General features: G+C 36.1%; 1 protein-coding gene across 2 annotated transcripts; it reads right to left on the minus strand.

The window, feature by feature from the left end:
- Positions 1–8,840: 8,840 nt before the first annotated feature.
- LOC127868736 (28 kDa heat- and acid-stable phosphoprotein-like) lies at positions 8,841–23,645 on the minus strand. Of its 2 annotated transcripts, none has more exons than XM_052410764.1 (6): positions 23,478–23,645; positions 19,239–19,348; positions 18,627–18,752; positions 17,065–17,201; positions 9,989–10,140; positions 8,841–9,418 (listed from the first exon to the last, which is right to left on the minus strand). In XM_052410764.1, exons 1-6 carry the CDS (start codon positions 23,485–23,487, stop codon positions 9,390–9,392), a joined length of 564 nt encoding a protein of 187 aa, XP_052266724.1. In that variant the 5' UTR covers positions 23,488–23,645; the 3' UTR covers positions 8,841–9,389. The 2 variants fall into 2 exon arrangements, with proteins under 2 accessions (XP_052266724.1, XP_052266725.1); XM_052410765.1 differs by having other exon boundaries at positions 9,939–10,140; positions 23,478–23,644.
- Positions 23,646–23,705: the final 60 nt, after the last annotated feature.

Below are 23,705 nucleotides of genomic sequence, written 5' to 3' on the forward strand. Positions count from 1 at the left end.
GCAGTAAAACAGTGTTTCAAAGACGCGGATATGTTTCCAATGTTCTGGTGTTATACTCAAATTAGCCAATGGAATAAATGAAGTGTATTCATTCGTACCTAGCCGCGGGAAATTTTATTTGAGTATTATTGGACACTTACAAAGGTCAAGTCAGGGTGAAAAGCTGGCTTAATACAGCTTACGCCGAAAAAAAGAAAAAGAAGTAACCCTCAGCAGGTATCGATCCACTGACCCCTGAAGTCCTGGAGTAAAAAGTCTGCCACTTCCCAGCAAACATGCACATATGGGTCCCATATGGGCTGTTTCTGGGCAAACCCATATGGGTAAGCCCATATGGCAGTCATTTGGGACCAATATGGGCTAGCCCATATGGGAATGCCCACAAGGGTCCCATATTATTGCGCTATCGGGAAAAATATGTAAACTTGTATTTATTTGATTAAATACTCATTTCTTAAAACGTATGTAAGACTAACTTGATCTAAACTGCTTATATTTTACCCAAAAATAGAAAATCAATGCATAAGCAAATAATATGCGGCCCATATGGGCCCCATACGGATCCCATATGGGAGTCATTTGGGAGCTATATGGGCTTGCCCATGTGGGAATGCCGATATGGGTCCCATATAGGTCCCATATTATTGCGCTATCACGAAAAAGATGTAAACTTGTATTTTTATTTGATAAAAAACTCATTTCTTGAAAAGTATGCTGGACTAACTTGATCTAAACTGCTAAAATTTTACCCAAAAAAAGAAAATCAATGCATAAGCAAATAATATGCAGTCCATGTAGGTCCCATATGGGTCCCATTTGGGCCGCCCAACAAAGAACAAAATCAGCTACCGGGCTGTTTCTGGGCAAACCCATATGGGTAAGCCCAAATGGGAGTCATTTGGGACCTATATGGGTTAGCCCATATGGGAATGCCCTTAAGGGTCCCATATAGGTCCCATATTATTGCGCTATCAGGAAAAAGATATAAACTTGTATTTATTTGATTAAAAACTCATTTCTTAAAACGTATGTATGACAAACTTGATCTCAACTGCTAATATTTTACCCAAAAATATAAAATCAATGCATAAGCAAATAATATGCAGCCCATATGGGTCCCATTTGGGCCGCCCAACAAAGGACAAAATCAGCTATCGGGCGCACATTTTTTTGAAAATTCTGTTTTTGATATGGCTTTGTTTTAAATAATGTATAAACTATGATTAATATGAAGTTATTTTCAAGAGATTATTTTAATTTAAATAATCGCGCAGAAAAATAAAGTATTTAAATAATATGCGCATGCTCAGATGTTAATTCCGCCCCGCGAAAACATTCAAAACAAAAACACTCGAAACGGTAATTTGTTAAATTGTGATATTATACACGTAATTATATATTTCTTTTGAAATCAGATATATATTGCTGATCACGCATTTTTTATTTATCTGTTACTTCAATGAATGCCTGTGTGTTTAATAATTTGAATTGCAAATTATTAGATTTCTTTATTCGCTTTGCCTTTGTCATGTATTTTCGCGACGTAAGTCGTTACGTTCGTTTGTCGCCATAGATCAATCTCTTAGTTTAACTGCTTTATTCAACTTGATTCTGCCTAAAATTCAATACAAACTATTTATAGCAGACAGGGGCATGTCTGAAAAAAATGGAACACTAAATTAGTAATCATGCTAATGCATGAGAATCTTACTTATTTACTTTTATCTCATACATTGATAATATTAATTTAAACGTCAGTGATTTTTTTTGCTTTAATTTGTTACAGCCTGTGCCTTTTGAATTGGGAAAATTAGCGCGATAAACCGTGAAATTGGGAAAAATAGCGCGATAAACCATGAAATAGGGAAAAATTAAGCATTATAAAAAGGATTATAAGTTACTGAAGTGATATTGTTTTTAAGTGCATTTTCAGGGAGTTTTCTAGAAAAGGAGTCTGGTCAAATTGGGATTTTTTTTAATCAATAAAAGTGGCAAGTTTGGGAATGATTTATGGACAAAAATGACTAAATTCAAGTTATATATTTTGTAAGATGTTTAAAAAATAAAGTTGAGACCTAGATTTATGAAATCATAATTAAGTTATATGAGACTTCTTTAAAAAAAAAAAAAAAAAATTTTTTTTTTTTTTTTTTTTTGTAAGTTGGGCTTTTTTTGGGAAATTTTGGTCAGATTTTGGGGAAACAACGTGTTTTTTTGCGATTGGGAAGCAGCCGAAAATCGGCTGTAAATTTGAACAAAAAAATCACTGAACGTATTACATCAAAGACGTATAATATAATGTTTTTTTTATAGGTCTTTGATTACTTGCACGCAAGCCAAGGTTGTTTGCCTGTGGACAAATTTTAATGATTATTTAAACACATATTTGCAGAATATTAAAAAAGTCTGTGTATTAAGAAATAATTAAATTCGTAATGTTTATTGTACAAATTTATTTCAGAAAATAAAATATTCACCACCGCCTCGTTTGCCAACATCGTCTTTACAAGGAATGTCCAGCAGTGCATGACAGGCCGGTCACTCCCATTAAGTCCAGCTGAAGAGCCTTCCCAAAGACAGTTCATAGGACAAAGTAACTAATTTTTGTGCTTGAAACTTTAAACTTAAAATAATTTCAGTTTTGGAATTACTGCTTATAAAATGCCTGATAGTTAATTACATAAATAATTGATGTAAACAGATAATCCAACTTAAAAAATATATAATACACAGTCATTTAGTGATCTATAATAATACATACTTCTACTAATAAAAGAAACAAATTGATGTTGACGGGCATATAGGTGCAAGTTGCTATAATCAGCCCTAGCCATACAACAGCTGTTGGGACAAATCGGGCCCGCCGCCGTTATATCGGCACACATCCGATATAATAATATCCGACCCAGCTGTGATATATATTATTGTCAACATAATTTTAGGTACAGTCTTTTTATACGCCCGTATAAAATACGGGACGTATTATGTGAAACCCCTTGGCGGCGGGCGGCGGGCGGAAGGCATCACTTTGTCCGGACTCTAATTCAAATTGTATTCATCCGATCTTCACCAAACTTGGTCAGCAGTTGCATCTAGTTGATATCTAGGCCAAGTTCGAATATGGGTCATGCCGGGTCAAAAACTAGGTCATAGGGTCAATAAGTGCATTTTCAAAGGGGCCACTTTGTCCGGACTCTATTTCAAATTGTATTCATCCGATCTTCACCAAACTTGGTCAGCAGTTGCATCTAGTTGATATCTAGGCCAAGTTCGAATATGGGTCATGCCGGGTCAAAAACTAGGTCATAGGGTCAATTAGTGCATTTTCAACGGCGCCACTTTGTCCGGACTCTAATTCAAATTGTATTCATCCGATCTTCACCAAACTTGGTCAGTAGTTGCATCTAGTTGATATCTAGGTCAAGTTCGAATATGGGTCATGCCGGGTCAAAAACTAGGTCACAAGGTTACTTAGTGCATTTCAAGCATTTAGCATGGTGTCCGCTCTCTAATTGAAGTAGTTTGCATCTGATCATCACCTAATTTGGTCAGAAGTTGAGTCTAGATGATATGTAGATCAAATTCGAATATGGGTCATGCCGGGTCAAAAACGAGGTCACGATCGGACACATAATGAATTTCAAGCATTTAGCATGGTGCCCGCTCTCTAATTGAAGTAGTTTTCATTTGATCTTCACCAAATTTAGTCAGATGTTACATCTAAATGATATCTAGGTCAAGTTCAAATATGGGTCATGCCGGGTCAATAACTAGGTCTCGAGGTCACTTAGTGCATTTCAAGCATTAAGCATGGTGTCCAAAACCTCCGAACGGGCGTATCTTGTGACAGTTTGGCACTCTTGTTTACTCTGTCTTCAGATGCAGTTACACAGATTTTAACGGTGTTGGAAACAATGAGAGACGAGAACAGGGAAATGAAGCGGATGCTGCAGCGGCTCTTGGCTAGGTCAGCTACTGATGACGAGCCAATGCAACTGCCAGAGAACATCAGTCTTCCAATTGGAACATTTGAGCAAATGGATGAGTTTGAAGAGCATCTTGGTGATGAAGCTACGATCCATCTTTTCTAGGACTGCTGCATAGTTCAAGCTTTTTTATCAAATATATTAAGCAATGTTGTAAATGTAATTGACAGTTTTTTCTCCATTGATCCTAAACCATTCCTTTAAGGCTCATCTTCTAAGAAAGCATACAATCTTTTTTATTTGGAAATGAAATGGTATATATTCCTTTGCAAAAGAAGAAACAGCATTCCAGTTTTTGAAGGTTTTAAGACATATATATATATATATATATATATCATGTGCAATTACGAAAAACACTAGAATGTATGAAGATATCAAAAATAATAATATGGACTTGTTCTCGAAAAAGGATTTGCCATTTATTTGAGTTTTGGATTTTTCTGCAGGGTTTTTAATTTGTAGTTTTTAAAATATTTTGTTCGTTTTGTTTAGTCTTGCAAGTATGTTTTCTACGAATGTTCTTTGAGCACATGGTGTGTTATTTGTATTGGTTAAAGATTTAATTTGCATGGGTATGCTTTTGAGTAATGTGTAGTACATCAGGAAAATACTTGAAGGTATTCTGTATATGGAATATATATTTAATTACAAAATAATAGAAGTCCTTAATTCTATAGTCGTATAACTGGTCGACATATAAAATGTTATAGAAAAACGTCATATTGTTTGAAGTTATGTCTTTATTGTTCCATAAAATAGTTTTACTGTTGGTTCGGGTTTATAGATTATGAGTAACATTACTCCATGCGGATAGAACATTAGATAGAAACATGTTTTCGTTAGCAACTTCACATAAAATATTTGTGCTGATGTTACATTCAAAAAGTTAGGAATCACCATATTATTTTATTATTTTCTGGTAGAATAGTTAACGTGGGATCCTCCAGCTATGTATGTATGTATCCATGTATATGTGTGTAATACTTTATGTGAATAAAAGTTGAGAGTACTTCAATAAATTTTTAAGTCTTTTAACAAAAACCTTGTATTTCTTGCACGATAATGCAATTTAGCTCTTAAACCCTTTGATATCACTGTTCCAGCAAGAAGAAATAGATAAAACAATTAAAAAAATGAAATTGGAAGTACATGTACAAGAATCTTTTGTCTGATGTTCAATTTGAACACACAGTATTTCATGTTTGCAGCCTACATATTATTTCTAACATAACCTGAATTTCCATTAATGCATTGTCCAAAATTTTACAGGCTCTGTGTACTCATAATGAATACAATGCTACCAGTTTGTAGCCCTTATTTAGTACAATGCTGCCCGTATGTAGCCCATATTGAGTAAAAGGGCTACCCGTATGAAGCCCATATTGAGTAAAAGGGATGCCTGTATGTGGCCCATATTGAGTAAAAGGGATGCCCATGTTGGACCTATATGGGTCCCATGTGGGCACCTATATGGGCCCCATGTGGGCTGCCAACATGGGACCCAGATGGGTAGTGCAACCGGGCTCCATATGGGTCCCATCTGGGCTGCCCCATATACTTTCATGGGGCAGCCCAGATGGGACCCATGTGGAGCCCGGTTGCACTCCCCATCTGGGTCCCATGTTGGCAGCCCATATAGGTGCCCACATGGGTCCCATATAGATTGTTTGCTGGGTTAGACCACTCGGCCATTCTTCCGAATACAATGCCACAGGTATTTTATACTTTATCTAGGCAATGCTCGTAGTTTTACATATTATAACGACAAAACAGAACACTCCAAATTATTAATTCGTTTCGCGTGGCAACGCTTTATAATTTTCGGGGTTTTAAAACGTCAAAATATGCATACAATGGCTATTTTAGAGCATGATAAATGTTCAGTATTACTGTTTCCTCACAAATATAATAACTATAAAGAAAATTTGCAATTCTGAAACAACTTTTTTTAATTTTGTCAATTTACCAAAACGTGAAAAGGCCCCTTTAAAAAAACATCAGGCTTTTATTGTGTTTCTACATTGCATGGGCTTTGTCTCAATATTTTCAAATCAAATATCTCAACCACCTTTGCATATGCCGACCTACTTCAAAGAGCACATGCACCACAAGGTTTGTGTGCATGCAGTTTGTATGGCCAGACCCAAAAACATTCTTCATCTTGGATCACGCCACTCGACTTTATTTAACGGAACTTGAATATTTCACCAATATTTTGTGTTAGGCATCCGCCAGGTTCATGACGAAAGGGCATAACTTGGCATAACTTGTTACCATTGTCCGTGTTTTTGTGTGTATGTGAGTGCGTGTTGTTTACAACTTTGTTGTATATTTTGGGATTTCAAAACAATTTTTCAGAAAAGATCATATCAAGATGGCGTACTGCGCGCAAAAAATATATTCACGATGGAGACATGGAGTTTTTACATAATAGTATACATGTATAACGAAAGTGCATGTTGTGCGTTTACATATTGTTTGTGTAGGTCCCTGCTCAAATTGAAGAAAAACGTGATGAAAAGCACTGACTTCAATTTGCCTTTGTAGAAATAATAAAGGCAATTTTTCTTTATCAAGACAAACAGGATTTAAGACACAATGTGTCCTTAACATTTGAACATACAGTATTTAGACAAACTCGTCTGCCATCGACATCAAGAGGTCCATTTTTATGCTTATTTTATGGTTCAGTACAAAAATAACATTAGGCTATGCGAATCAGATTTGAGCCGTTTCATGTGATAATGCGTCTTACTAGTATGTCATACGAGACCAGCTTAGCTCCAGAACAGCCTGCGCAATCTCCTCAAGAGCTACCCTGTCCGCTTATATGACATCGTGTGCATTGCAAAAATTATGAGGTCCTTCTGCGCCTAGGAAAGTATTGTGTGTGAAACCGGAGTGTTACTCGGCACACCTACCAAATCAACTGACTAGCTCACGAACGTTGGGACGAATTTCGAATTAAAGGTGAACTGTTCTGGTATTTCTAGTTGTTACTTAAAATATTTTCATTTTGTGTTCGGTCTTGTGCTTTGGGGAAAGGCCACAGTACCTGGCGGAAACCCCACCTGTCTAGTATGGTGTCCATCAGTCAACCTCACATGCTTTTGAGGACAATGAAAAGTGTGGAGCACATGTACCCACCACTATGCTAACCAAACAGCACTAATGAGACCCAAACACACTAGTGCGTCTTCATAGCGGGCAGGGAAGGTCCTAATCAAACTGCGTGAATGCTTAGGCTGGTCTTTAGCTATGTAAGAAGCCGGTCATTGTATAGTCTAGCATAGTTTGGCAAAGAAATATCGATGTATAATTGTAATTTTGATGAACAAATCTCCACAAAGATACTTCCATAGAAGTATAGATATCAATAAGAAGAAGTGGCGTGCACAAGAACCAGAACACTACACTTTTTATAATAAAAGTTATTGGCATTTGTTTTTTATTTCAAGCAACCTTTCAGGGCTATATCTCAGATACCATGCAAGATTTCAATATTCCACTTAATGGGTGTATTGATATTAATGAGAATTGCCATGCTTAAGAACCATAACCCTTCTCTTTCTAAAATAAGAGTTATTGCCCTTTGTTATTTTGTATGATGGAACTTTTCAGGGATATATTTCCGATATGATACATTTAAACATGAAACTTCATGGGTGTGTAAAAAATCAATGGGAAGAAGCGCAATGCACAAGAACCATAACCCTACACTTTCTTAACCAAGAGTTCTTGCCCTTTGTTGTTTTTGTATGATGTCACTTTTCAAGGCCATAATTCGACCTGCTACAAGATTTTAACATGAAACTTCATGGGTGTATAGATATAAATGAAGAGAATTGAAATTCATAAAAACTATTACCCTACACTAAATTATTTTGTTAAGGGATTATACTGTATATCAAGGGATTTGCACCCATTCATAAACACTATGTATTTGGCGGGGGATATCAATTCAACAAATTTGCTTGCTTATGTTTGTCTTTTGTTATTTTTTTCATATACTGTCCATTTCAAACTTCATTCCAATCAACCAGACATAAATTCTAATGAGGAGACTCAACCAGTTTCACAGATATCCTTACTAGTTTCAACAGAATGTTTTATTTTTAACACTCAAATCCCTTTAAAAAAAAAAATTTGACCAACACAAATATTTTGTTTGGTTATACTAAAGTAAAGGAAACTAAGTAAACACTAACAAGCAAATTTGTTGAATTGATATCCCCGACATTATACTTCTGGACACAAAAGTATTCTGGAGGGATGGACAAGGCAAATGTGCATCTTCCTCTTATCCATATATATATATATATATATATATACTCATACCAAGTTTCAATGAAATCCGCCAAACCACTTCCAAGATATGGCTCCAGACACACTAAAAAGCATTTTTTCAAGATACAAAGGGCCATAACTCCGTTATTATCCCATGGTGTACAATGCCATTTGGCGTGCATCATCCTCTTATACATATATATACTCATACCAAGTTTCAATGAAATCCGTCAAAGCACTTCCAAGATATGTCTCCGGACACACAAAAAAAGCATTTTTTCAAGATACAAAGGGCCATAACTCCGTTATTATCCCATGGTGTACAAAGCCATTTGGCGTGCATCATCCTCTTATCCATATATATACTCATCCCAAGTTTCAATAAAATCCGCAAAAGCACTACCAAGATATGGCTTCGAACACGAAAGTGCTGGACGGAAGGACGGACGGACAGAAAGATGTACGGACAACGCCAAAACAATATCCCTCCGCCTATGGCGGGGGATAATTATAAGAGTAAGTAATGTATTTATCAACCTGCTATCACTCATTCAAATAAAATACCTGGTAACTAATATTTTTAATAATTCATTTTTTTATGTGCTCAACTACATTTTGTGTGAAGAAATATTCAAAATTTCTTATTCAATTATGCACAATATCTAACTTTATTTGTCATACAATTGCCCAATTTTTGGTTATTAAAATGTATATTTTATTTTTTAAATACTTGATGTGAACCAATCTAATTCCTTGGCTAGTATGAACATAAAAAATGCTCAAACAATAGTCTTGATGTATAGGTACGAGGTTGTATTACAATTGAATTGTTGAATCCTTATGTAGCCAGCCATATGATTACAAATTAATAAGAAAGCAGTTGTATTGCACAGAAATGTGAAATTTCTTGGCCTCAGACATTTAATGTACACATGATGGATTGGAGATGTATTTCTGAATTAATCCCAACAAATGATCCCTATACATGACAATCATACAGTTCTGCACAAATGATGAGCTCCAATCAGCTGCTCCAAAACTGATCACAAAGTTTGAAAGTTTATAAATATAGAACACTGTAGAAAGTTCTTCATGGTAAGTTGAACAATGACATCATCAAGACTGCTTGCCTGCAGATTCCTTTGCTGAAACAAGAATATGCAATGGCATATAATACTCGCAGCATTTTCTGACTATGACAAATGCACAACCAACTGACAAATATCAACACAAATTAACCAAACAATAGCTTTCTTATGTGTGCCTTAAAATAGTTGATATAATTTTTCTCGGTGCTAGTTTTCATAAAATTGTTTCTCGGAAGTTAAATTCAACAAAATATGATGCTTGTGTGTTCTGGATTTATTTGAAAAATTGGCAAAATTCTTAACCATCTTTACAACAAATCATAATATTCCACAAATCAGAATATTCCTGCTACACTAACATTTTGTCTACAAAGACGTATAATTTAACAACGAGATTAAAACTCTTGGTTTATACACCCATAAAAATAAATCACAAAGTCAGAAACATTTAGAAGTTCTAATATATTTAAATCTTCTATAGTTAACCTTTGTTGTTTATATATGCAGCTATGAAGGAAAAGCAAAATTCCATTCGCAATCCACTCTCAGTAAACTTGAGAAAATAAATTCCACTTACCCCCACAGTCAAGCCAAAGTTACCTGCTGTCTGAAGTCACGATGGCTTACCTACACGCTCCTCCTCACGCTTCTTAGCTGCCTCCTCTCTCTGCTTACGTATGAGAGCAAGGCGGGCTAGATCAGCACGAGCTTCATCGGTTTTGCCCTCGGTGTGCATTTTCTGGTATCTTTCCTTCGCTTTTTGTTTCTCGATTTCTTCCCTGAGAGTGGACATGAGTATATGGTCGTACCGTTATAAACTTCCTATGCAGTATTGGGAAAACTACATACATGTACTGTGTTTGTTACAATCATGTGACACTCATGTTTTGCGATAAATTATGCTTCATTTTACTACAAATGTACAAACAAATGCTGATTTATATATATCAATCAAATCTGGTTATGGACATTGTTCATTTATAGATCAATCAATTTTGATTTAGAAGATTTCTTAATACTAATGTCTTGAAGAAAATTTTGTAACAACTAAAATTTGAACAATACAGCTATGTAGTGATTGAAAAATTTAACAAGACTATTGCAAATCAATATAAGTCCCCTACCTACCATATTGCCATCTGTCCATGTTTTAAGTTTCATGAAACAAGGGCTGTTTGTAAAACATGCATGCCCCCCATATGGGCTGTCAGTTGTAGTGGCAGCCATTGTGTGAATACGTTTTTGTCACTGTGACCTTGACCTTTGACTTAGTGACCTGAAAATCAATAGGGGTCATCTTCCAGTCATGATTAATGTATCTATGAAGTTTCATGATCCTAGGCGTAAGCATTCTTGAGCTATCATCCGGAAACCATTTTACTGTTTCGAGTCACTGTGACCTTGACCTTTGACCTAGTGACCTGAAAATCAATAGGGGTCATCTTCCAGTCATGATCAATGTACCTATGAAGTTTAATGATGCTAGGCCTAAGCATTCTTGAGTTATCATCCGGAAACCATCTGTAGGACGGACCGACCAACAGACCGACCGACCGACCTACCGACAATACAAACCGACAATACAAAAATGTGCAAAACAATATACCCCCTCTTCTTCGAAGGGGGGCATAAAAATATGAAGAACTTATTAAGTTATCACAGGATCCACCATTTTCAGCCATATTTCTAGTCTATTTGTTGCCAAAGCAACCACAATTCTTGACGTAGGAACAAAATGAATTGACATGCGTTATCTCCATATTGCCATCTGTCCATGTTTCAAGTTTCATGAAAAAATATGAAGAACTTTTAAAGTTATCACAGGATCCAGAAAAGTGTGACAGACTGACAGACAGAGCCCAAACCATACAGTCCCCAACAGGGGACTAATTAAACGGGAAACCTTATTTTCTTACAAAGGGAAACAAGGGACAAAACTTTCACAAAACCAGGTTTTCAATTTGAAAAAAAAAGTCTGATAAAGGGAGACAACTTAAACTGAACTGATTGTTTATAATTAACCCCCTTTATTTCAAAATAAATCTATTTTTAGTCGTGGCGACCTTGACCTTGGAGATATTGACGTAATTCTTTCGTGCGACATACCATCCAATGATGGTGAACAAATGTGCCATATGATTTTAAAATCTAACAATGAATGACATAATTATGGCTCAGACAAGCTCATTTATGGCCATTTTTTACCTTTGAACTCAAAGTATGACCTTGACCTTGGAGACATTGACGTAATTCTTTCGCGCGACACACCGTCTAATGATGGTAAACAAATGTGCCAAATGATTTTAAAATCTCACAATGAATGACATAGTTATGGCCCGGACAAGCTCATTTATGGCCATTTTTGACCTTTGAACTCAAAGTGTGACCTTGACCTTGTAGATATCGACGTAATTCTTTTGCGCAACACACCGTCTAATGATGGTGAACAAATGTGCCAAATGATTTTTAAATCTCACAATGAACGACAAAGTTATGGCTCAGACAAGCTTGTTCCGCCTGCTCGCCAACCCGCCCGCCGACATGCGCAAATCTAATAACCAGTTTTTTCAAACAAACTAGAATTCAACATCAACAATGAAGACACCCAAGAAGAAGACTCTGATGCACCTATACGACTCTCAGGAACTGCCAGCGAAGCAAGAAAAGGACTAGAAGACGTAAGAAGATTCCTCCAGGATACTGCATGTAACAACTACCAAGCATTCTACGAACTTGAAGAATTGGTTGAAAAGGTAGCAAACGACAAACAAAGATGACAGAATTCATCAACTGGATACCATAAAAACTGTTTATAGGCATTTATATGCTGAATGTTAATTATGTGTATGTATACATTAACAAGAAGGCCATGATGGCCCTGTATCGCTGAAAAAAAGGCTGAAACAAATATTCTCGGCATGTGCAAATACTTAAATATAGGCCCTATTTAAGCACATGTACACTTTTGTGACCCCTGGACTGGGTCAAATTTAACCCCAGGGGCATAATTTGAGCAAACTTTGTAGAAGACTACTATATCTCACTACATACAAAATGTGGTAGCCCTAGGTCTTAGAGTTAAGGACAAGAATATTTTTAAAGCTTTCACAAAATAAGCAAGATATAAGCGTATATAATGTTCAAGTTTGTGACCCGCGGGTTTGGGTCAAATTTGACCCTAAGGGCATAATTTGAACAAACTTGGTAGAGGACTATAAGATGTTACTGCATACCAAATTTGGTAGCCATAGTCCGAATGGTTTTGGACAAGAAGATTTTTAAAGATTTCACAAAATAGGCGCTTTATAAGCGTTTATTAAATTTTGTGACCCCCCCCGGCAGGGTCAAAGTTGACACCAGAGGCATTATTTGAACAAATTTGGTAGAGGTTTATTAGATGTCACTACATACCAAATTTGGCAGCCCTAGGCCCAATGGTTATGGACAAGAGGATTTTTAAAGTTTTCACAAAATAGGCCCCATATAAGCGTATGTTCAGTTTTGTGACCCCCCGGACAGGGTCAAATTTGACCCAAGGGGCATAACTTGAACATTCTTGGTAGAGAACTATTAGATGTCATTACATGCCAAATTTGGTAGCCCTATGCCTTATGGTTAAGGACAAATAGATTTTTAAAGTTTTCACAAAATAGGCACTATATAAGCATATAATCAATTTTGTGGCCCCCAGTGAAGGGTCAAATTTGACCCCTGGGGCATAATTTGAACAAACTAAGTAGAGGACTATACAATGTCACTACATACCAAATTGTGTAGCCCTAGGCCTAATGGTTATGGACAAGAATTTTTTTTAAGTTTTCACAATATAGGCATTATATAAGCATATCTTCGATTTTGTGACCCCCGGGGCAGGGTCAAAATTGACCCCAGTGATAAAATTTGAACATATTTGGTAAAGGACTATTAGATGTCACTAAATACCAAATTTGATAGCCCTAGGCCCGATGGTTATGGACATTAAGATTTTTAAAGTTTTCACAAAATAGGCCTTATATAAGCATATGTTTAATTTTGTGACCCCCCAGGGCAGGGTCAAATTTGACCCCAGGGGCATAGTTTGAACAAACTTGGTAGAGGACTATAAGATGTCACTACATACCAAATTTGGTAGCCCTAGGCCCAATGGTTATTGACAAGAATATTTTTAAAGTTTGCACAAAATAAGCCCTTTATAAGCATATACAGTCAAACCTGAATTCAGCGGTCAGTCAAGGGAAATGATCAAAGTGACCGTTGTCCACAGGTGACCGTTGAATTCGGATCACAATTTTAAGAAGGTTGGTCGGTTGGTAGTATTACTACGTCGTTACCCCACCCAGTCGTTTGCATTTAGTGTAAAGCAAATGCTCATTGCATTAACAAATCATAATAACAGCATTATTTTACGCGTGAACATTGAATAATAGAGAATAATATCTTTTAGATTGATTTAATTTCATATTGTTAAATTAAACAATGACTTTATCAACGCTGGTATAATTGTTTACTCATGCATCTCATTCATTCAGTAAATAAAGCTTGTCACGTTCCATTGACGTCACGTCCGTAAAAGTCTAAAAAGCGGATTCGGTGTCATAAACCGATAGTACGGTGTAATTGTACCGTTCTAATTCAAAGAAATAGCGGTCATTTAATTAAGCGATAATTACTTTCAACAAGTCATAAACTCTGATATATTTTCTTTTGAAGATACCCCCACAATTATCCCCGTAAAAGGAACCTTCTCAACACCTTATAATTTGTTTACTCGCAGCGGGCCGCTTTTATAATATCATAGACAATTACCGCTTTCAGACGCTTTAAACCCAAAATAGACGGACAAATAATGTGCTGTGTTTTTAATTTTCGCGACTCGAGACGACTGACGCGTGACCGTTGATTTCAGGTCAAACATGAATTTCGGAGTGGAATATAGTGGCCGTTGGCCGTTATGGTCAGGTGGCCGTTAAATTCAAGTGTAATATAGAGTGTTTTTCGTCGGGGGGATTCCAGACTGACCGTTGTCTGCAGGTGACCGGTAAATTCAGGTGGCCAGTTTCGGTCAGTTTCGACTGTATTCAATTTTGTGACCCCCAGGGCAGTTTCAAATTTGACCGCAGGGGCATAATTTGAACAAACTAAGAAGAGAACTATTACATGTCACTACATACCAAATTTGGTAGCCCTATGCCATATGGTTATGGACACTGGACAGAAGATTTTTAAAGTTTTCCCACAATAGGCTTTATAAGCATATGTTCAATTTTGTGACCCTCTGGGCTGGGTCAAACTTGACCCCAGGGGCATAATTTGAACAAACTTGGTAGAGGACTATAAGATGTCACTTCATACCAAATTTGGTAGCCCTTGGCCCAATGGTTATGGACAAGAATATTTTTTAAAGTTTTCACAACATAAGCCCTTTATAAGCATATATTCAATTTTGTGACCCCCAGGGCAGTTTCAAATTTGACCCCAGGGGCATAATTTGAACAAACTAAGAAGAGAACTATTACATGTCACTACATACCAAATTTGGTAGCCCTATGCCATATGGTTATAGACAGAAGATTTTTAAAGTTTTCACAAAAAAGGCCTTATATAAGCATATGTTCAATTGTGTGACCCTCGGGGCAGGGTCAAACTTGACCCCAGGGGCATAATTTGAACAAACTTGGTAGAGGACTATAAGATGCCACTACATACCAAATTTGGTAACCATAGGCCCAATGGTTATGGACGATAAGATTTTGAAAGTTTTCACAAAATAGGCCTTATATAAGCAAATTTTAGATTTTGTGACCCCCAGAGCAGGGTAAAATTTGACCCCAGGGGCATAATTTGAACAAATTTGGTAGAGGACTATGAGATGTCTCTACAAACCAAATTTGATGGCCCTAGGCCCAATGGTTATGGACGAAAAGATTTTGAAAGTTTTCACAAAATAGGCCTTATATAAGCAAATTTTCAATTTTGTGAACCCCAGGGCAGGGTCAAATTTGACCCCAGGGGCATAATTTGAACAAATTTGAAAGAGGTTCACCCCAGGAACATTCCTGAGAAATTTCATCAGAATTGGACCAGTAGTTTAGAAGATGTTTAAAGGAAAAGTTAACGCACGCACGGACGCACGACGGACACAGGGCCATGACATAAGCCCCGCTGGCCTTTGGCCAGTGGAACTAATAAACAAGAGTGCCAAACTGTCACAAGATACGCCCGTTTGAAGGTTTTGGACAACTTGATAACATGACCCGGCATGACCCATATTCGAACTTGACCTAGATATTGTCTAGATACAACTTCTGACAAAGTTTGGTGAAGATCAGATAAAAACTACTTCAATTAGAGAGCGGACACCATGCTAAATCCTTGAAATGCACTAAGTGACACCGTGACCTAGTTTTTGACCCTGCATTACCCATATTCTAACTTGACCTAGTGTGGGTACCCACTCGCTGCCATCAATGTTTTTGTGACAATATTTTCATTTCTCAGCGCAATTGGTCCCCTAGTAGTAACAATTGAGTAATAAGGTCCCCAAAGTACACCTGTGAAAACCGCAGTGTTTTTTTTCACTTATAGGGGAATGGTGGCGGGGCCCGTCCAAAGGGGAAAAAATGCGTCGTTTTTAGGAAAAGGGGAAAATTCACTTGTTTATATGTAATAATATTTATTATATTAATACACGTATGTATGAATATAATATTCACAGCTGAATGTCTTTGTCCTTTTTCTTAAAATTAAAATATATATCAATGATTTTTTCAACATTTAAGTTTCAGACAGTTCAGCCTTCATGCACAGTCTCAGTTTTCTTAGCCATTTTGAGTCTAATTGGGATCTTTTAAATCGATAAAATGGCAAATTTGAGCATTTTTTATCAATAAAATATACCAAATTGGAATGATTTTATCAACAAATATTGACACAATATAGATACATCAGGCCTTTTCTTTGCCATTTTGGGAGAAAAATGCAATTAATGTGAAAAGTCCACTGATTTGGGAAAAACTATTTAATACAACTCTTTATAATAATTCAAAATACTATAAATTATAGCTATATACTTTGTTAATTGTTTATGAAATAAATTTGAGATATATTTATCATGATTATGAGACAGTTCTTTCTAAAAAAAAAAATATTTTTTTTTTTTAACTTCTGAAGGGGATTTTTTTTTTAATGGGGGAAAATATATACTCTTTTTTGAGGGGAATGGGGCCAAATATCGGCCCCGAAATTGCCATAAAAAAAACACTGAACTGTTATGTCTCTTTTAACTTTAATTGGCACTAATTGACATATGTGATAAATCTGCAAACTGTTAATATTTTAATTAGTCAAGTTATAGTGTAATGTGACCTACTGAAGTGAAGTAACTATTATAAAAAACAAATATCTCGGTTAACTGACAACAAAAGAAAATATCGGAAATGACATTCGGAATTAAATGACCGATTTCGGATTAAAAATGTATAAATAATCGCTGGTACTTGAATTCATGGTTCAGCGGACCAACGAAATCCACGAAAATTCGTACCACACGAAATTTAATGGTTTTATAGTATTTGAATTAGAGAGGGGACACTGCCTGCATTCGCCAATCTTATAACCAGTTTTTTCCTTCGGAAAACCTGGTTAAAAAAACAATAAAAAAGCAGTCATTGACTTTTTATGGTAATCAGAAAATGTCCACCAACCTTTCTCTTCTACTTAACTGAGGTCCTTCAGCAGCAGCAGCATTAGTATCTAGAGTACTTAGTTTCTGAGTTTTCTTGAGAGCTCTATTTGGGTTTTCTATGTCTATCAAATGAGAAACACCTTTCACAGGTTTGTCCTGTAGAAAATAATTGATAATCATTAGGAACATGACTTGAAAAGGGTACATGATTGAAGACAAGACTCTAAAATGACAAGTATGTTACAGTAACAACAAGAAACCGTCGGAGATGGGTGATGCTCCCCAAAGGGTTTTTTGGTCACAATATTGCACTATATATTCAGATAATAGGAAACGTCTTGAGGACACAGTAGTTGGGGGGACAATAATTTTTTTATAGAAAATTTCAAAGGGCCATAACTCTGTGAAAAATCATTCGATCATAAATCCGCTGATAATATGCACATCTCCTCTTGGTAGTGAAGCTTCCCATAAAGTTTCATCGAATTCCGGTCATTAGTTGCTGAGAAATTGCCCGGACAAGAATTGCACTATATGTACAGTTAATGGAAAATTTCAAAGGGCCATAACTCTGTGAAAAATCATCCGACCAGAAACCGCTGATAATATGCACATCTCCTCTTGGTAGTGAAGCTTTCCATAAAGTTTCATTGAATTCTGGTCATTAGATGCTGAGAAATAGCCCGGACAAGAATTGCACTATATGTACAGTTAATGGAAAATTTTAAAGGGCCATAACTCTGTGAAAAATCATCCGACCAGAACCCGCTGATAATATGCACATCTCCTTTTGGTAGTGAAGCTTCCCATAAAACTTAATTGAATTCCGGTCATTAGTTGCTGAGAAATAGCCCGGACAAGAATTGCACTATGTGTCCAGTTAATGGAAAATTTCAATGGGCCATAACTCTGTGAAAAATCATCCGACCATAAACCGCTGATAATATGCACATCTCCTCTTTGTAGTGAAGCTTCCCATAAAGTTTCATTGAATTCCGGTCATTAGTTGCTGAGAAATAGCCCGGACAAGAATTGCACTATATGTAAAGTTAATGGAAAATTTCAAAGGGCCATAACTCTGTGAAAAATCATCCGACCAGAACCCGCTGATAATATGCACATCTCCTCTTGGTAGTGAAGCTTCCCATAAAGTTTCATTGAATTCTGGTCATTAGTTGCTGAGAAATAGCCCGGACAAAAATTGTGCACGGACGGACACACGGATGCACAGACACATGGAAGGACAGACGAAGCGGCGACTAATTTATTTTGGGGGAGCATAAAAATATGAAATGTTGTGTATTTTGATCTTAATTAACACTAAGGCATTCAGAGTTCTTTGGCATACATTATATACTGTATTGGTCTGATGTTATATCTGTTTCAGCCTCTTGGCCAGAAATAATGGAAACATTGAATAACTTTTAGGTCAAAATAATATTTCAAAATTTCAAAACAAAAAAAGTTTTTAGTTAATAAAATTTAAGCATTCATTTTGATCAACATCATTCTACCAAAGATTGTTCAATTGGCACTTATTCATAATGTGAATGACCATGTAAATAAATAACAAAAATATACTTCATCTGATTCCGAATCTGAGGATCCGCTCTCGGAGCCGCTGCCCCCCTCGGCCTTCTCTTTGACCACACCCTCCGCCCCGCCCTCAGCTGTCTCTTCATCATCATCAACCTCACCTCTCTGAGCCTGATTAAAACATTCAATCCATCAGATGCAGTAGCCATTGGGTCTCTTTAACTATATTTTGTACATATAACCAAAAGCTTCCATTTAATAAGTTTGAAAACTTGATGTTCAAACTTTCTGGCCTCTTATGCGTGACTAAAATCCTAAACTTTTCAAAATTGAAGTTAAGAATAATTAAAGGTTTGTTTCACTTAACATCAGTACTATATTGACGAGTGCATGGCATTTTAAGATGATCATGCCAATATAAAGATATAGAAACATGAATCATATTAAGAAAAAATCACATTTCCATATTGTTCATACTTAAAGACTACATCATAGAATACTAAAAATATTTCTAATAGGTATAAATAATTTAAACAAAAGGCATAAAATGTTGTACAAAAAATTATGCTAGAATAAATCATGAGACAATGGCATTGATTCAATAAGCCAATCATCATCATTAAAATACACCAGAATTCTAGTAAGTTTGAAACAAACCCGCCATTCTTTTTCTTTTCTTTCTTTTTCTAGTTGTTGACTGAGGGTCTCTTCATCTGTGAACTGACGACTGCGACCCTTGTAATTTTTCTTAGGCGGTCTACCTCCTCCTATTAAGTATGGTGCATAGATTTTTTAAACAAAAGCATAGTACTGTGGATTCATTTCATTTCGTTAACAGGACATTTGCTGGATAATAAAAAGGGGCATTTATGGACCATAAACATAGGATTGGTACATTATAAAGAATATTGGAATATATGCTTCATTAAAGAGGTCAAACAATATGTAAAAGCCTGGAAGTTTATTAAGAACAAAACCTTTACATTTAGAATCTCACATTACTGCAAGTCCCTGATTACCCATTTAGGCCAAGTAGGCAACTGCCAATGGGCCTGCGAATTTTAGGGGCTCCATGAGAACGTGAATATACAGACTACAGCAGGCCTTTTCATTGCAAGTTTGGTAAAAATGCAATTTTGAAGCTGTATATTTGACATTTGACCTTGAAGAATGACCTTGACCTTTCACCACTCAAAATGTGCAGCTCCATAAGATGCACATGCATGCCAAATATCAAGTTGCTATCTTAAATAATAAAAAAGTTATTGCAAAACTTTAACCAAGGTTTAAGTTTTGGGACACACACAATGAATGACAGACAGACAGGCCAAAAAAAATATGCCCCGATCTTTCGATCTGGGGGCATACAAAATGGTGTTCAAAAATTTAGAAACAGTCACAATTTTGAATTCACGATCGATTTTGGGTATGCAATATGTATTCTTGTAAAACGTCAAATGTTTCAAAGAATAAAAGCACATTGTTAAAAACTTTGATGTATAGAAGAAATTACTTGTATAAGTGTTTCACTTTAAGCGGTTCAGTTAAACAATTGTCAATTACCGGTATACATGGTTATTTACCCAATCAAATGTAATTGTCAATTGCCTTAAGGCGTTCTTCTGCCAGGTTTTATTATATTAATATGGTTGTGAAATGCGTGATCCAAGAGTCATCTGATAAGCGCAACAGGGCAGAATTCTGATAATACAGCATTGCAAAATAAACTGTCAGAAAATTCAGAAAATTAGTCACAAATAATGATTATTTTGGCTAAAAATGAAAGTCAGAAAATTAAGAGTTATTACAGTAATAACTATTATGTCCTATTGGCATTACGATATTATAAGAACATGTTATACCTATAACAGTGTCATACTGTACAGTCCACGCGTATTCCCCAAAAAACGCGCTCCCTCCGCGGGGTTTTTCTGCTAGCGAGTGTTTACGCGGAGTTGGAAAGCGAGGTGAACTCGCTAAAACGCTCGACGTTCCGCCGAGTTCGCTAATACCCGCGGCTTGTATTACTTTAGCCTAGTTGGTACATGCAGACAATTTCCGTTCTTATCAGCGACCGCTGCGCAACACCGCGTTAGCAGTGTGCTACTGGGCATGCCAAAAAATATAAAGATTGTTATTAAAAATTGTTTAAATACTGTGGCATATAAAAAATAAAGATAATTGTATAAAACAATAATAAATGTTTTTATTCACAGGTACATCTACAGTATGAATGAATATACGACACGTAAAGCGTTTTGACAAATTAATATTTAATGCATAACACATATAGCACAAGAATAAATGTTCCGTTAAATTTCCAAATGAGAATAATAGTTTGTAATCCGAAACACGCTTCCGATTTTTAATGTTAACACGACATTTACAAATGCTTCCAATAAACAGTCATCATGTATATTTCCCGACAAAAGCGCGCAAAAATTATGCTGCAATGTACAAGTTCAAGGTTTATGCGTGGAAAGCGTGCGTGTATTGATTTTTTATACAAACTTTGTAGCGCAGAGAACACTGAATTCTGTCGATTTCAGTTAAAAGTTTCTTTGGTATTTTTTAACACAATTGTATCGCGAATAATTTGATATTTCCTCCAAATTAATTTCAATTCAAACACGCCGTATCTTTATCGTTACGGTATTTTAGTAGAGTAATTATTGAAACAGTTATTGTACTGTATACTGATTGAAGAGAACATCTGGACAGAACTGGATTAAGTGTTTGGCGTTATGAAAACACGCAAAGCTTGCCTACTGACCTATTGTGTAGACTGCTGTCTGTGGTGTTTTGACAAAAGGGATTAACATGTGTGAATGTCCAGAGCTCTAGATAAGGATTTGTGAAATTAGTAACGGTACTGCCACTGACAGAAAGAAAAGGAGTAACGCTGAAAATCAATTACGGTAGTACCTGTACTACCATATCCAAAAATACAGGTAGTACTGTACTACCCGTGTTCTTGGATATTGATGGGTGTATACCTTACTTTACAGATTGAGAAACATTTGCAGCAATTATAATAAATATATTTTGCTTCTTTAAAAGTTACTTTATTAGGTTTTCCATTCTGAATTTTGATGCAAATATAACTACACATTAAAACTCATGACTAAATACTATAACTTTATTTTGACAAGAAAACACAAGCCAACTTGTAAGCTAAGTAAATGAACACCAATGTCACTGTCTCATCTCAAAAGAATCATTGCTTTAGCATCAACTGTCAAAGTTGGCATAGACTATGCCAACTATGACAATTAAACGCTCAAGCAAACACTTCAACTGGGCTTACAGATTGAATGTCAGAATGGTAAGACGACCGTATGTAGCCATTATATGACAACTAAGTGTTTATTTGAACCGCTTTCGGTTTAGCCAGCCTTCCATGCGCGCAGACATATTGTTTTTGACGGGCTTACAAGTTACCGGAAATCACGCCACAGAATAGATAATAATACTGGAACCCAGTCTACAACTTTTCGGTAATTTAAATTAATGAAAAGCGCCGTTAGGTTAGAGACCAACAAATATGCCGCGCTGACACCGACGTATCAGAACGGCCAGATTTTTTTCGTAAATGCATAAAAGGGATATTAAAGTCGTAATTGTACGTCCAGTTTATAAAAATAAATTCGTAAACCTTCATGAAAAAGCTGTATTAACGTCTGTATGGCCCTTATCTGGAGCTCTGGTGAATGTCACTCAATTTGTTCCATAATTGACCACTCGCCAGCTGTCAAACTCACGAAATAATCAATAAGATTTCGTAAATTGCGGCCACATGGTCCGACAAACAAAGACTGTCGGAGTAATGGATAAAGCATTTTATGCAAACACAACTTAGTTGGCGGAGCGAAGCGATCTCGTATTTGGCGGCTGGTCAATGATAATTACCGGTAATACATTGTTTTGAATGTCATTATTTTATATAGATATGTACTTGTAATGAATGTAATTTTATTTGAAAATCAGGAAGTCAAACAAAGTTAAATTGATCGTTATCTAGTAACTTATACACTGAGTTTCCGCCTCGTTGCCAACGCCGATTATCAATTTTGCTGATCGTTAACCGATCATGCAAACGCCGAGTATCGAGGGATTTTCTTAATCTCCCTCGGAGATACTGCCCGCGGAGTAGCTAGGGAAATTGGGGAAAACGCGAAGACTGTACTGTAGTATAAATATCTTACCAGCCTTGACACATGAAGGCTAATTAAAACAATTGAAATCAACTAGGCACTGGAATTTTAGTAGGCACTAGGCCAACTAAGGGCCTGGGACATGGGACACAAAAGTTTCACTGCCTATGGGCCTCTATGGTGCTTAATGCAGCACTGACCGCCACTAAAATGGAAACTTTCCTCAACCTATGTTCAACTAATATTTATACCACACACTGCTTTGTCTGGGATTTTTTAGGAGAAATAACTCAGCAATATTTGGCTTACTGCATACAAAAAGTGTCATACATATTTTAATGATTTTGGAAGTTTCCAATTCCATGACTGAGAAATAAGGAAGGAGTTTGCTCCACATTGTGGCAAACTTAACAGGGTAATACGGAAACTGGCCAAAAGATTGATTCCAATAATCCAATATGTAGCAGTTCAGTAACTTTCTGGTTATTGACAAGACTTGAAGTAGTAGATCTACACGTTTATCTTCGTAAAAGGACAGAAATATTTATTTATTTTTCTTTCATTTTGTTGTCAATGCATTAACATGATAAATGATTGATGTGTCTCATACTCATATTTAAAAAAATACTGAACGTACACAGTCACTGAATATAAGTTGTGACAAACACAACTGACGCTTAACTAAATTTACGAAGTTAACGTTTTATCACTATTAACATTTATGACTGACAAGCATATCTACCTCTTGGCATTTTGAGCTTTTAATTTCGGAGAGCAAGAAATAAAAATCGTGTTACGCTTTCAGGGATAAGTAATCCTCACTGGAATTAATAGATATTCTGGAGGTTAATCATCCTTAAAAAGTAAATTTAATACTGATTAAAATTGTTGTAGAATTTTAATGCACAATGACGTACTTAATTCACCAAAAGTAAAAAATAGGGAAAATACTACTTAATAATCTAGCTTC

This window comes from Dreissena polymorpha, chromosome 2 (genome assembly GCF_020536995.1).
Source record: "Dreissena polymorpha isolate Duluth1 chromosome 2, UMN_Dpol_1.0, whole genome shotgun sequence".
NCBI lineage: Eukaryota > Metazoa > Mollusca > Bivalvia > Myida > Dreissenidae > Dreissena > Dreissena polymorpha.